Here is a 12,379-nt window from a genome sequence, read left to right as displayed (position 1 = left end):
AAAATGTATAATCTCGGATGGAATTTCAAGGATATTTGTGATTTAGCTTTAGATCAAGATTCTTGACCCCTTGAGCATTGCGCGTCTAAACAGCAGGTGGCGCTGTCTGTTCTATTTGGCGGTTGAGACACCGGAAACTCCACCAGCGAGGAAGTAACCCCATTATGTTTCTGGATGAACTAACTGACTGGCGTAAACACTATCCCACACAACTTTTGTCATATTTTCTAGCTAGCTTATTCATATAAGTATATGTTTTGGGATGGTGCCATATCGTTAGGTCGGTACAAGTTAGGATCTGATCATCGTTTGAGAGAATAAATAACATTTAGCTAGTTAGCCGGTTAGCTAACCATCAGATCAGGAGGCGTGAGAGGGTCGCTAGCCAGCAGCATGTCGGTCCACTTCGAGGAGAGAAGCGGTGTTATCCCGTGTAAAACACCATGGGGAAATTGGTCCCAAACCATGGAGGAGGTATTTATTGAAGTGAATGTTCCCCATGGGACGTCTGGCAAAGAAGTAACATGTAATCTGGGATCTAAACAGATAGAACTACACGTCAAAGGACAACACGTCTTCAAGGTAGGCATCACAACAAACACATTTCAGAGTTACGTAGGGAGTGAACGTTAATAAGGGTTAGCAACATGGACAAAATCGGACCTTTCTGGAATGAAAATGGATGGCCCTCCCTTCAGCAAAATATATTTAACCTTAACCCTCCCTGAACGTTTGAAAAAACAAGTGACCCTCCCCTTTCCACAAAATAATAATTAAAACAAAGTGGATAGCAGAGAACATGTCTACCGTTTACCCTCACTTCTTGGACAGACCAGAGCCTTAGACATGCCGTTTTAGAAAGTGTTCTTCATCCTGAAAGCATTACATGGCAACGCAGAAATGTTGATAGCACACAGGGCTGCGGGCCAGAAGGTTGTGGGTTCGCAGACCACCGTGGACAAGAGTAGGGGTAGAAAGATCTCCTTTATAGTTAAACCATTACATGAATCTATCATCGTGTTTGCAGGTCCGAGGAAAAATAGCTTTTCATAAAAAATGTCATGCAATTCTACGTAATTTTACATATTAGCAGAATATGTTTTAATACCACACAAATTACCGAAATTACAGGCTAAGAATGGGCAGAGAGATGTGTTCATTTTATAATCTTTCTCCAATGCCAAACCAGTGTGTCTTGTTTGCAACGAAACTGTCCCAGTTTGCAAATAATTAAATCTGAGACGTCATTAGGAATCTGAGCATGGTACTTTCAAAAATTAGGCCTACCTTTCCACCCCAGACATAGTAGGCTTACCAACGCAGAAACATTTAATTTTAACTGCTGGCTACTCTTCCATGGCTTAACCCAACGGGAGAAGGTCACAAGTGTTTCACTAAAAGCTGTCTGGGTTTAAACATCTTATATTTTACCGGAAGTTAATAGCTTCAATTGGATTACTTCCCAAGCAAAGTATATTTTTTGTCTCCTCGGCTAAAGAAGGTTGTAGCGCATCCTCTAAACGTCAAAGAAAGGAAACCATATCCCCATATGTATCGTAGTATTGTCTTCCCGGGTATTTTAAAGCTTGTTTCTAGAATAAAGCATCGCGGAACCAAAGCGCTGGTAAACAGTAGATCACTTTATATAATCAGATCCGTTTTATTTTCTTCTAAATCTTAAGCCTGTGCTTTTTTGCCATTTTCTTTAATAAAAGGTAGGCTATGGCATACCCCCTCAATTCGAGTTTTGGTTTTAACTTAACAGCCCTTCACTGACATGGAGGTAGGCTATTTAAAGAGTGCAGACAAATCTATGGATATAGCAGCCTATAGCCTAATTTCGTCTTTCAAACAGGTAAGAAGAAATAGGCTCCAACACAAAGCCCTCTTGTTGTTAGTAAAGTCTAATTAAAATGAAGACGTTGAAAGGAATTCTGCTTATTTGGAATGTGTCTACTTTCAGCACCACCAGCTGTCCATTTCCGATTAATTGTGCCACAGCTGCTGCTTCAAGTTTCAGCACCACAATGTAAATTACTCAAATCTGTCTTATTGTGAGGTCAATAACTCTGATAAATACATCAGGGGCAAGAAACATATTGTTTTTAATCAAATCAGTTATAGTAGTAGCAAGCTATCAAAGTTGACCTCCAGTCCTCCTTCTCTTCCTCACGCTCTCTTTCTCAAACTGAACAGAAAGTATCCAGACCCCTTCCCTTTTTCCACATTTTGTTACGTTACAGCCTTATTCTAAAATTGATGAAATTATTTGTTTTCGTCATCAATACTCCATAATGACAAATGGAAAACAGGTTTTTAGATTTTTTTTGCAAATGTATAAAAAATTAAAAACAGAAATACCTTATTTACATAACTGTTCAGACCCTTTGCTATGAGACACGAAATTGAGCTCAGGTGCATCCTGTTTCCATTGATCATCCTTGAGATGTTTCTACAACTTCATTGAAGTCCACCTGTGGTAAATTCAATTGATTGGACATGATTTGGAAAGGCACACACCTGTCTATGTAAGGTCCCACAGTTGACAGTGCATGTCATAGCAAAGACCAAGCCATGAGGTCGAAGGAATTGTCTGTAGAGCTCCGAGACAGGATTGTGTCGAGGCACAGATCTGGGGAAGGGTACAACAACAAAAAATCTGCAGCATTGAAGGTCCCCAAGAACACAGTGGCCTCCATCATTCTTAAATGGAAGAAGTTTGGAACCACCAAGACTCTTCCTAGAGCTGGCCGCCTGGCCAAACTGAGCAATCGGGGGAGAAGGGCATTGGTCAGGGAGGTGACCAAGAACCCAATGGTCACTCTGACAGAGCTCCAGAGTTCCTCTGTGGAGATGGGAGAACCGTCCAGAAGGACAACCATCTCTGCAGCACTCCACCAATCAGGCCTTTATGGTAGAGTGGCCAGATAGAAGCCACTCCTCAGTAAAAGGCACATGACAGCCCACATGGAGTTTGCCAAAAGGCACCTAAAGGACTCTCAGACCATGAGAAACAAGATTCTCTGGTCTGATGAAACCAAGATTGAACTATTTGGCCTGAATGCCAAGGATCACGTCTGGAGGAAACCTGGCATTTCTAAAAACCTGTTTTTGTTTTGTCATTATGAGGTATTGTGTGTATATTGATGAGGATAAAAAAATAAAAATTAGAATAAGGCTGTGACTTAACAAAATGTGGAAAAAGTCAAGGGGTCTGAATACTTTCTGAATGCACTGTAGGCTAGTCCACGTGCAATATTATTTTCAGAAGAAGCCTTTTCCTGAACAGCCATTGGTTAGGCAGCACACTTAAAAAAGAAAAGTTTTATCAGCAAGAGCAGAGCAGGCCAGGGCTCAGGGTTGTAATATCCATTGCCGTGTGTAATGCAGCCTAGTTTTATTTACACTGTCCCAGCAGCTATCTTTGCTCTGTGCTTCTCCCAGCATGCACTTCGTAGCCTATAGCCTAAATAGGCTATGGATCATGTGATTGACACCACACTAAATAGCCTATAGACACTTGATATTGCGCAACCAGCAGAGAATCAGAGATGAGGGGTGACATCTGTAGCACAACCATACAGAGCCTGGTAAGAAATAGAAAAAGCATGACTCTCCCCCATTTTCCTCCAGGTAACCAAATTTGTACATTTCAATCCATCCCTTAGTCTCGCGAGGCCATCCTTCCAAAACTTGTCTAGTTTTACCTGCATAGGTGACTCCCAGATAATTATATAATAATAATATAATAATATGCCATTTAGCAGATGCTTTTATCCAAAGCGACTTAAAGTCATGCGTGCATAAATTTTGTGTATGGGTGGTCCCGGGGATCGAACCCACTACCTTGGCGTTACAAGTGCCATGCTCTACCAGCTGAGCTACAGAGGACCACATCATTCCCACTACATTTATTCTCCAAGTACACATTATTTAAAGAAACGGTCTGATAAATATGTAGCTAGTACATAGTTATTTACAGTACAGAATGGTGTCTTGGTGAAGGTGCTTCGCTCTCTGATTCAGGTTAACCTAACGTAGCAGGCGTTAAAAGGCGCCTGGGCGGAGTTCCCACATCCGTTTTTCCGGGGAAACGGAAGTTAGGTTGAGAAATACTGTATCCCTGAAAACCGGTTTTCTGGCAAACCTGCGTAGCTAGATTCAGGTGAATTTTGGTAGTCATGTGATTGTGAACTGTGAGCTTATTGGTCCATTTTTAATGACCTGTTTGTTTGCTGTGATTGGTTGCAGGTATGCACTCAGGTATGAATCTGAAGGATTGCATATTGTATTTGCTTATAGTCCTCTCTTGTACTTCCAGGGTGAATTATTTGGCACCACTGTTGCTGATGAAGGAACGTGGACATTAGGTGGGTTTCTACTAAGTCATCCACTCTCTTCTAATTCAATCAACACATTATGGTTGAATGTAAACCTTGCATAATAAATCAGTCTTTCACAAGATGGACTCGTTCATTGCCCTCTTACACATTTCTCATCCAGTGGATAAGCCATTAGCAGATATTGGTTGAAAATAAAGCCTAAGCGATCACTCTCCCCCTCCACACGTCTGTTCCAGAGGATAAGTGTCTGATCCGTATCGTGCTGATGAAGACCAACAGGGAGGCAGGTAACTGCTGGGCCTCTCTGCTACAGGGAGAGTACTGTGCTGATGCCTGGCTCCAGGACCAGATGCAGAGGAAACTAACTCTGGAGAGGTTCCAGAGAGAGGTAAGTCATGGCAATACCAGTAGTCATTTCCATAGAGGTGATGAATGATACTGTATCAGTCACACGAAGAGCCAGAACAAGCCTCTTTCTTCATCCACATTATCTGAAGAACCTGGATAGATGAAGGCATTTTAACACGCAGGCTTGCTTCTTCTGTACTGCTTTCACTTCTCTACGTTAAATTAATTTTGCTGTGTCACTTCCCACTCTGTCAACAGAACCCTGGCTTTGACTTCAGTGGAGCAGAGATCTCTGGGAACTTTGCAGGTGGTGGGCCAGACTTCTCCAGCTTGCGGAAGTAAAGTGACATCACAGTGTTGTTAAACAGCAAGGACCCACCCACTGTACAGTATGCCTGAGACTTCTGTCATATGGGACACGGTTGAGGCCTGCCTAGGGGTGAAGAGATTGTACTGTACAAGGACAAATGCTGCGTTCATAACCAAGTGGGAAGGTGGTATTTACAACATATGACTGGGGAAAATCTGCTTGAATGCCCCTCCAACTAGTAATTACTAGTGGGAAACTTACCATCCCTGAGCTCCGACTTCTCCCACACGCTGACCTCTAACAGCATTTTCAGCAACAAAATATTTATAAAAAGCAATCTATAAATATGGTTTTGAACACTAATTGGTTTACAAGCATGATATCTGTACTTTTATTTTAGATTTTTTTTTCAGTGGTAGATCAGCTTAATATTGCAGATAGATTGTAACTTCCATCAATGTAATTGTCTGCATCACTTCCAATCCCCCATGTTTTTTTTATATATACACATATATACACACACATATCCTTTTCAAAATATATATTCCCCTTTATTACTTTCCAACCCCGCCACCCTTTCCCCACTTGGAGTAAACTAGTGAACAACAACGCCTAGGCCTCTACTTCCAGCCCATACCCACTATCTACATTTTATGGACAGTCAATTTTACAATAATTACATTTTGTTCTTTCTCCTGAAAAACTTCTACGCTCAACCTCTCCGATCATTTTAAACTTTTAGTTTATGGCTGATGCAGCTTGTTGGCAATTAGTGTATCTGAAATGTTCAAAGCATATGAATGCATCCAACTGGTATTTTCAACTTCACACCTGGTAATTACCACCTTCCCACTTGGTTATGAACTCAGCATAGGACGATCAGTTGCCTTTGGGCAAAGAATGGACAATGTGTTCTGAAACCATATGTTATAATTTGAAACTATAAGCCGTAACTGTACAAACCCACACCCTGCCTTTTCTTTGTACGTGTTTAGGATGGGCTTTTTTAATTCTGTCAAACCTGTCAGACTGCATAGCCGTAATTCAGTTCAATAGCTTTGTGTGGAAATCTTGTGTGGATTTATAATAAATAGTTGAAAAATGGTCTTGATGGATGTGGTTTCAAAACATTTGACAGTGCAACCAAACAGCTTTTCAATATCGTTTTATTGAAAGGTCCAAACATGGGTTAAACAGGAGAAGTTCCAACTTTCAGGCAAAGTTTTCAAATTTCAGATCAACTTCAAATTCTTAACTACTTAATTTGTCAGATCAATTGTGGGGCCTATGGTCAAATACTCTAGTAAATGGAAATCAAACTAACTTAATTTCCTATATCTACTGTGCTTACCTAAGTGACTTGAGTGCATTTACAAATCAGTTCATTGCGAGTGGTTGTTTTCTAAAGGCTAAAGGTTTTGCCACAAATCAAGAATTCAACGTCACATCAGACAGTGGCTGTAATGGCACCCTAGTGGGATACCATGTCATCCACAGCCAGTTGCAGCTCAAAGAGCATGCTATCCTGCAAGCTAAAACCAATACGTGTGCAGGACCATCGCTAGTTTCATCACATCACTGAGGAAACCTCAACGAACGCCCTCACAAGTACCACATTTTTATTTATTTCTAAAGTTAAAAAGAAAAAAAAAGTTCCTTGGGTAGAGGAGTGTGCATTTAGGCCAGTTCATCAACCTAGGGTGGAAGTTAAGGGTTTTGGGTCCGATTTCTTGGTTCCATTGTTTTTGCATTTTCACAAAACCCTTCTCCCTCCTCTTCCACATAGTGGACTGAGGACCTAGGTGGTTCTATACTTCATTGCTTAAAACCAGCAACCACGATAGAATACTATGCAGAGTATTCATGTTGGTACTGATTCAGATAAGAACATACTGTATACACGCGCGCAAGCATTTCAACCAGGAAGGATTTAACCGTCGCTAGATGGCAGCGGATAAACCCACTCTTGACCGGGCATTAATCCCTTAGGTTCAATTCTAAGTGGCACCCTATTCCCTATAAAGAGCAATCAGCTCTGGTCAAAAGTAGTGCACTATATAGGGATTAGGGTGCCATTTCAGACACACCTTAGTCAATGAAGCGGATGTAGGCTAATAAATAGTAAGCTTATTCAAAAAGTACCATGACAGAACAGAAGAACCAGGAGAAAGGGGGAAAGATAGTTGTTACAGGTTTTCCCCTTAAAGAACTACATCATCCATAATGCAGTTCTGTAAGGGCAATGGGTTAGTGATGGAGGTGGGTGACCATGTAGCAACAGTGGAGTACAGGAAGTTGTCGTCTTTTTGCTATTTTGCCATGAAACTGAAAAACAAAACATGTTTTTAGGGGAGAAGAGGTGGTAGCCTACTTCTCGTTTTGTTTCTGTACTCCTACTTTTGTATTGGTCACCCACCCCCAGGGTTCAGTAGGCGGACTCAGGGATTGTGGGCATATGGGCGATCTTGTAATAGCTGTGTTTCAACGTGCGTTGCGTTCTGCCAGACAGGATCCAACGAAGCCTCTGGCTGTTGGGCTTGGAGACCCTGGTGGTTGAATACTCAATCAGACACTTCATAACCAACTCTCTCACAATAACCAGGTCCCCTTCTCGGACCTGAGGAAACACACACGGAGAAACAGGGTGAGGAAAAACAAACTATTATCATGCAGCATTGGCAGCCCATCAGAGTATTCATATATTTTAAAATCTGCCAATCAGAGAGTGTTTGTTCATTAGTGCTGCTGGTCTGTTTCCCCCTTTCTTTACTGCATCATTAAAAAACATAATCCAGAGAGGGTTCCCAATTCCAAAGACTCAATTCAACGTCTTGATTAATCAACTAGCCTACATTTTTCAATGAACCCTCAACATTAGGTCATCCGTTGGGAAATAGGCCTTGGGGCTCCAACACACAGAGCAGAGCAAAAGCTCCACCTCATAGCTAACAGTGGCTGCGTCTCAAATGGCAATTTATTCCCTGTAGTGAGTGCACTACTTTTGACCAGGCCCCATTTGGCCCATTTGGGACGCAGCCACTGTGTCAAAACACCTTCCATTGCTGGGTTGTGTTCATTAGGCACCAAACAGGGGGGAAAAAAACTCAAAACGGGGAGGAACTACCTTGGACTTGTCCAATAAGAAACTCATTTTCTTTGAGCGCATCTTTTCTCTCGTTTTCCGTTGCAAAACATTTCAAACGTTTTCCGTTGTATGCCCTAATGAACAAGACCCTGGTTAGTATCCTGTTACAACAGGCATGTTTGGGGAAGTGATATGACACTAGGTGGTAGCCTGAGTCCCAGGTCTGTTTAATGCCCTCTTGCCAACTCCTATTCCCAATGTTTGGTGTGACGACATAGGAGCAAGACAGTACAAACAGATCTGAGACCAGGCTAGCTGGCTAGTCTGGACAGTAAACACTCACAGTGAGTTGCTGCTGGAGAGACTGGAAGGCGTTGAACAGCTTGTCTATGTGCTCGTGGTCATGTTGCTCCTGAAGCTCCAGGGTCAACAAGGACAGGGCAAGCAGAGAGGGCTGTGGAGAGGAGAGAGAGGGTAGAGCGAGAGAGTGGGGTAGAGAGAGAGAGAGGGGGTAGAGCGAGAGAGAGGGGGTAGAGAGAGAGAGAGGGGGGGGTAGAGACAGAGGGGGGGTGGAGAGATTTAGTTTGCATGAAAACTACATATTAAGAGTGATCTTTGTATACATACATTTTAGTTGGTTTGAAACTATTTTGAGTATGTCTTTCACCCACACACTCAAAGCTCATCAATCCTCACCCCTTTCCCAAGTGCCCTGCCCAAAATAGGCCTAGATCCAATGTCACAACATGAACTAGCCTACATACACCCCTTGCTCCTGTATTTTATAGTCAAGTTAAAATTGGTTTGCCTTGACACATAGTATTGAGAGATTCTAAATTAAACAAAAAAACACATTTGTTTTTGACACACAGAACTACAGTATCTTACCTTGACTTTGGCGAAGGTGAAAGAGCAATGGCAGGCTTTCAGCTGTGCTTCTAATCTCTCAATGTTCAGGATCTCCTTGCTATGGAGAGAAAATGTGTTTTAATAATGTCTGTTCAAGTTGTTTGTCAAGTCTTTTATAAAAAGGCATAAGAGCTAAAGGATGATGTTCATATGTAATGGACATGAGAGCGAGAGATGCACTGAACAAAAATATAAACGCAACCTGTAAAGTGTTGGTCCCATGTTTCATGAACTGAAATAAAAGATTCCTGAATTTTTCCATAAACACAAAAAGCTTATTTCTCATGTTATGGACCCCCCCCTGCCAGATCCAGCCTGCGTGCCGTATGTTTGACACCCCTGTTATATACGGTATGTAGCCCAAGGCTACAGTCTACTAGATCTACAGTTATCGTACCAGTCATCTTCAAGTGTGTCCTGGATGCGGCTGTAGAACAGTCTGAGGAAGTGGAGGGCTGTCGGGGCTTTGACCTTCCAGTAGAGCTTCTCCAGAATTATCTTCTCCATCCTCATCATGTCGGACACGGTGAAGCGGTTCTGGCTGATCCGGATCAGCTCGTTGGCCATGGGGACGTTCTTCTCCTCCTCCGAGGTCTTCACAGCGATGTAGAAACAGGACAGGCCCACACATGACAGGTGCTTCGGCTGGATCTGGGATAACGGTTAAAAAGGTTATGTTAAAAATGAGAGTTCTTGATTATCATTCATTTTATTTTTTGGGTCATCTCTGGTATATTTTCACAGTGAAGAGCCTGTACAACATTCTTCTGATATTACAGAATAGACCTAGATGTATGATTTTATAGTCCTTGTGCCTCGTAACGGTAATTTGTTTTCCTGTCTCTATTGCTTACTCAGCTAAAACCAAATGAATAAAATACTAATTTTAATAATTCCTAATCAAAACCCCATCTGATGTCCAGGTCTTACCTTCATGACGGCGAGGAAGCGGTCCAGCAGGTTGACGGCCAGGGAGAAGGTCTCGGCGCTGAAGCCAAAGAACCTGGTCAGAGACAGGAGGTCCTTCACCTCGTACTCCCTGAGCCGGGCGGTCATCCTCAGGCCGTTGTCATGGGCCGTCTCAATGATCCTCAGACCGCTCAGCTTGGCCTGGTACCTGAACTCCTGGTCAGTCAGAGCCTTCAACTGCATGGCGAAGGGCAGAGCACCTGGTCCAGTCACTGTGGGAAGCATCTATGGAGAGGGAGAGGAGATAATGTAGGTAGGCCATCATTAAAGTACATTATTAATTCATGGGATTTGATTATATAATGTTTCAAATCAACTTCATGAGTACTGTCACCATGACCATCTATGGAAGAAAGGGAGACAATGTACGTTATTAATTCAAGGGAATTGATTAACAAGAGTTTTAATATCAAGCGTTATCCACAGTTAGGATAGTCACCATTTCGTTACATTTGTGTAAGAAGTGGGATAGTATTGATAGTAATAATATTTCATATCAACTTGATGATGAACCATGAGTAGACTAGCCTACTTTTATTTGAGGTGAAATTAAAACTAGTTTGGGGATGTTTTGGCAGTATGAGTCACAATGGTACTGGTACGTTGGAAAACGTGTTAATATTTTGTACAAGTTACTGCCCAAGCCTACTACTCTTCCCTAGTACAGACAAGATTGTTCCTTTCTCCATTGATCGAGATCAGGGGTATTCAACCGGGGATCAGCAGAGCTAGGCTATTGCAGGGGGTCCACCAAAATATATTTCAAAATAATATGGGCATCTTTTTTTATTTTTTTATTTTGTTTTTATATTGCTAGCAACAGAATAAAATAATTTGGAATTATACCTACAGTAGAAAATAGGAGAATATCTTCCTAATGGTTTCAACTTTATTTATCAACTCCTAATATTGAGCAAATTACACTCACTGGAGTATCTGACAGAGGCTTTGAAAAAGCACCCGCTAATAGGCTACCTGTGCCAGCTACTGGTTAGCTTTTTTTGCCAACACATAGCTAACTTCTGTTTAACCAGCTGCTCTTAGCGAAAATGTGTTTGGAGTTACCTTTCTAGCTAATAACCCATGTTGAAGTTTACACTTCCTCTGATCTAGATGATTACAGTATATTATCATTATTCACTACTGCTCCCTGGTCACCGTGATCTCTTGAATTGTTAATGAACTGGATCGAACTGGTCTGAATCCTACTGTATGGGTGGCAACTTACTACGGCATTGGGACATGTCTGGACATGTCAAAAACGACGTCGTCTACCACATACACCTGCCAAAAAGGTTATAATTATCTCGGTGTAAACTATTAGCAATACAGTTCAAATGGACAATAAAACAGTACGGTTTAAAAGAGAAGACTGATCTTTACTAGTGTGAGATGTGAACACAAGGCCAGTGCGTCATTACATCCACAGCGCTAGGTCTGCGTGCTGTGTCAGGACATGTTTCCTGCCCATAGAAACCAATGGAGGATCAGAAACACCGAGAGTAGCAACTTCAACGCAACTAATACTACAAAAACGTATACATATTTCTGATCCAAAGAACACAGGTCTACATTATAAATTGATGTTAGTGTTATATTTGCATCTAAAACAGATTATTCATAAAACAGGCGCTTTTATGAGTTGAAGGCACAGCAACTGGACAACAGGCCATTTCAAAATACACCAGTAGCCCGTCAAGGCTGCAAAATAACTAAACGATCATGTAGGATATCGTTGAAACAATATGGCTACATAGCGACATGATTTAACATTGTAACTAGCGCCTGGAAGCCAAAGAGAAAGAGGTATAATGCTGAAAATGAGTGCTCTTACCTTGTCTTTGATATGATTAGGAGTGTTAGTTGTTGCAGTGGAAAGTGTCCAAACGGATTAAAGATAATAGTTTCAGGAAAAGATTACAGCATGTACTTTCAATAAGAAAGCTTTAAGCAAACTTAATTTCCCCTCCTAAGCACACCCCTAACCCTTGGCGAAAGGCGAAAGAAATGGGCTTTTCGGCTTTAAGTACTAGTCCAGACTTATACCCAAAAATAGCAAGGTCTAATTGGTCAGTGGTGAAACGACACTCCCTTCTTCTCAGTTTTCATTCGATACAAATCCATCAATCAGCAATAAAGTCACGCCCTTCACATTAGTGGGTGGGGTTATGTTATCTTGCGGAGAGTAGAGGCAGGCCTTCTTGGAGAAAGAACGATCCCGGCACCTTGGAACGCAGAGAGAGGTGTACAACTCACCGTACAACCTCCAGGGTATGTATTGTGCCATATTGTGGACACGCTGAACAGTTTGTTGCACACGGTCTATGGTTGCACAATGTAATTGGAATCTCTAGAATCATTAGGCATATATACCTGTGCTGTGTGTCAAACTACTGTTATAAATCGAGTTTCCAT

The 12,379-nt window shown here is 41.8% G+C and overlaps 2 protein-coding genes across 3 annotated transcripts; one reads left to right on the top strand and one right to left on the bottom strand.

Annotated features, from left to right (window-relative positions):
• The first annotated feature begins 139 nt into the window (after positions 1-139).
• On the top strand, positions 140-5,466 carry LOC121536393 (nudC domain-containing protein 2). The gene is made up of 4 exons (XM_041843660.2): positions 140-582; positions 4,322-4,370; positions 4,580-4,731; positions 4,950-5,466. The coding sequence occupies exons 1-4, from the start codon at positions 394-396 to the stop codon at positions 5,031-5,033; spliced, it is 474 nt and encodes a 157-aa protein (XP_041699594.1). The 5' UTR covers positions 140-393; the 3' UTR covers positions 5,034-5,466.
• A 683-nt stretch (positions 5,467-6,149) lies between these two features.
• LOC121530973 (cyclin-G1) lies at positions 6,150-11,976 on the bottom strand. 2 transcript variants are annotated; one of them, XM_041836412.2, is made up of 7 exons: positions 11,799-11,976; positions 9,926-10,189; positions 9,393-9,646; positions 8,975-9,053; positions 8,430-8,540; positions 8,126-8,220; positions 7,472-7,618 (listed from the first exon to the last, which is right to left on the bottom strand). In XM_041836412.2, exons 2-6 carry the CDS (start codon positions 10,187-10,189, stop codon positions 8,149-8,151), a joined length of 780 nt encoding a protein of 259 aa, XP_041692346.1. In that variant the 5' UTR covers positions 11,799-11,976; the 3' UTR covers positions 7,472-7,618; positions 8,126-8,148. The 2 variants fall into 2 exon arrangements, with proteins under 2 accessions (XP_041692338.1, XP_041692346.1); XM_041836404.2 differs by lacking the exon at positions 8,126-8,220 and having other exon boundaries at positions 6,150-7,618.
• Between the last annotated feature and the right edge of the window lie 403 nt (positions 11,977-12,379).

Source organism: Coregonus clupeaformis, unplaced genomic scaffold (genome assembly GCF_020615455.1).
Source record: "Coregonus clupeaformis isolate EN_2021a unplaced genomic scaffold, ASM2061545v1 scaf0278, whole genome shotgun sequence".
NCBI classification, from domain to species: domain Eukaryota; kingdom Metazoa; phylum Chordata; class Actinopteri; order Salmoniformes; family Salmonidae; genus Coregonus; species Coregonus clupeaformis.
The sequence above is the reverse complement of the archived record's forward strand: the minus strand, read 5'-3'. Positions and strand labels throughout refer to the sequence as shown.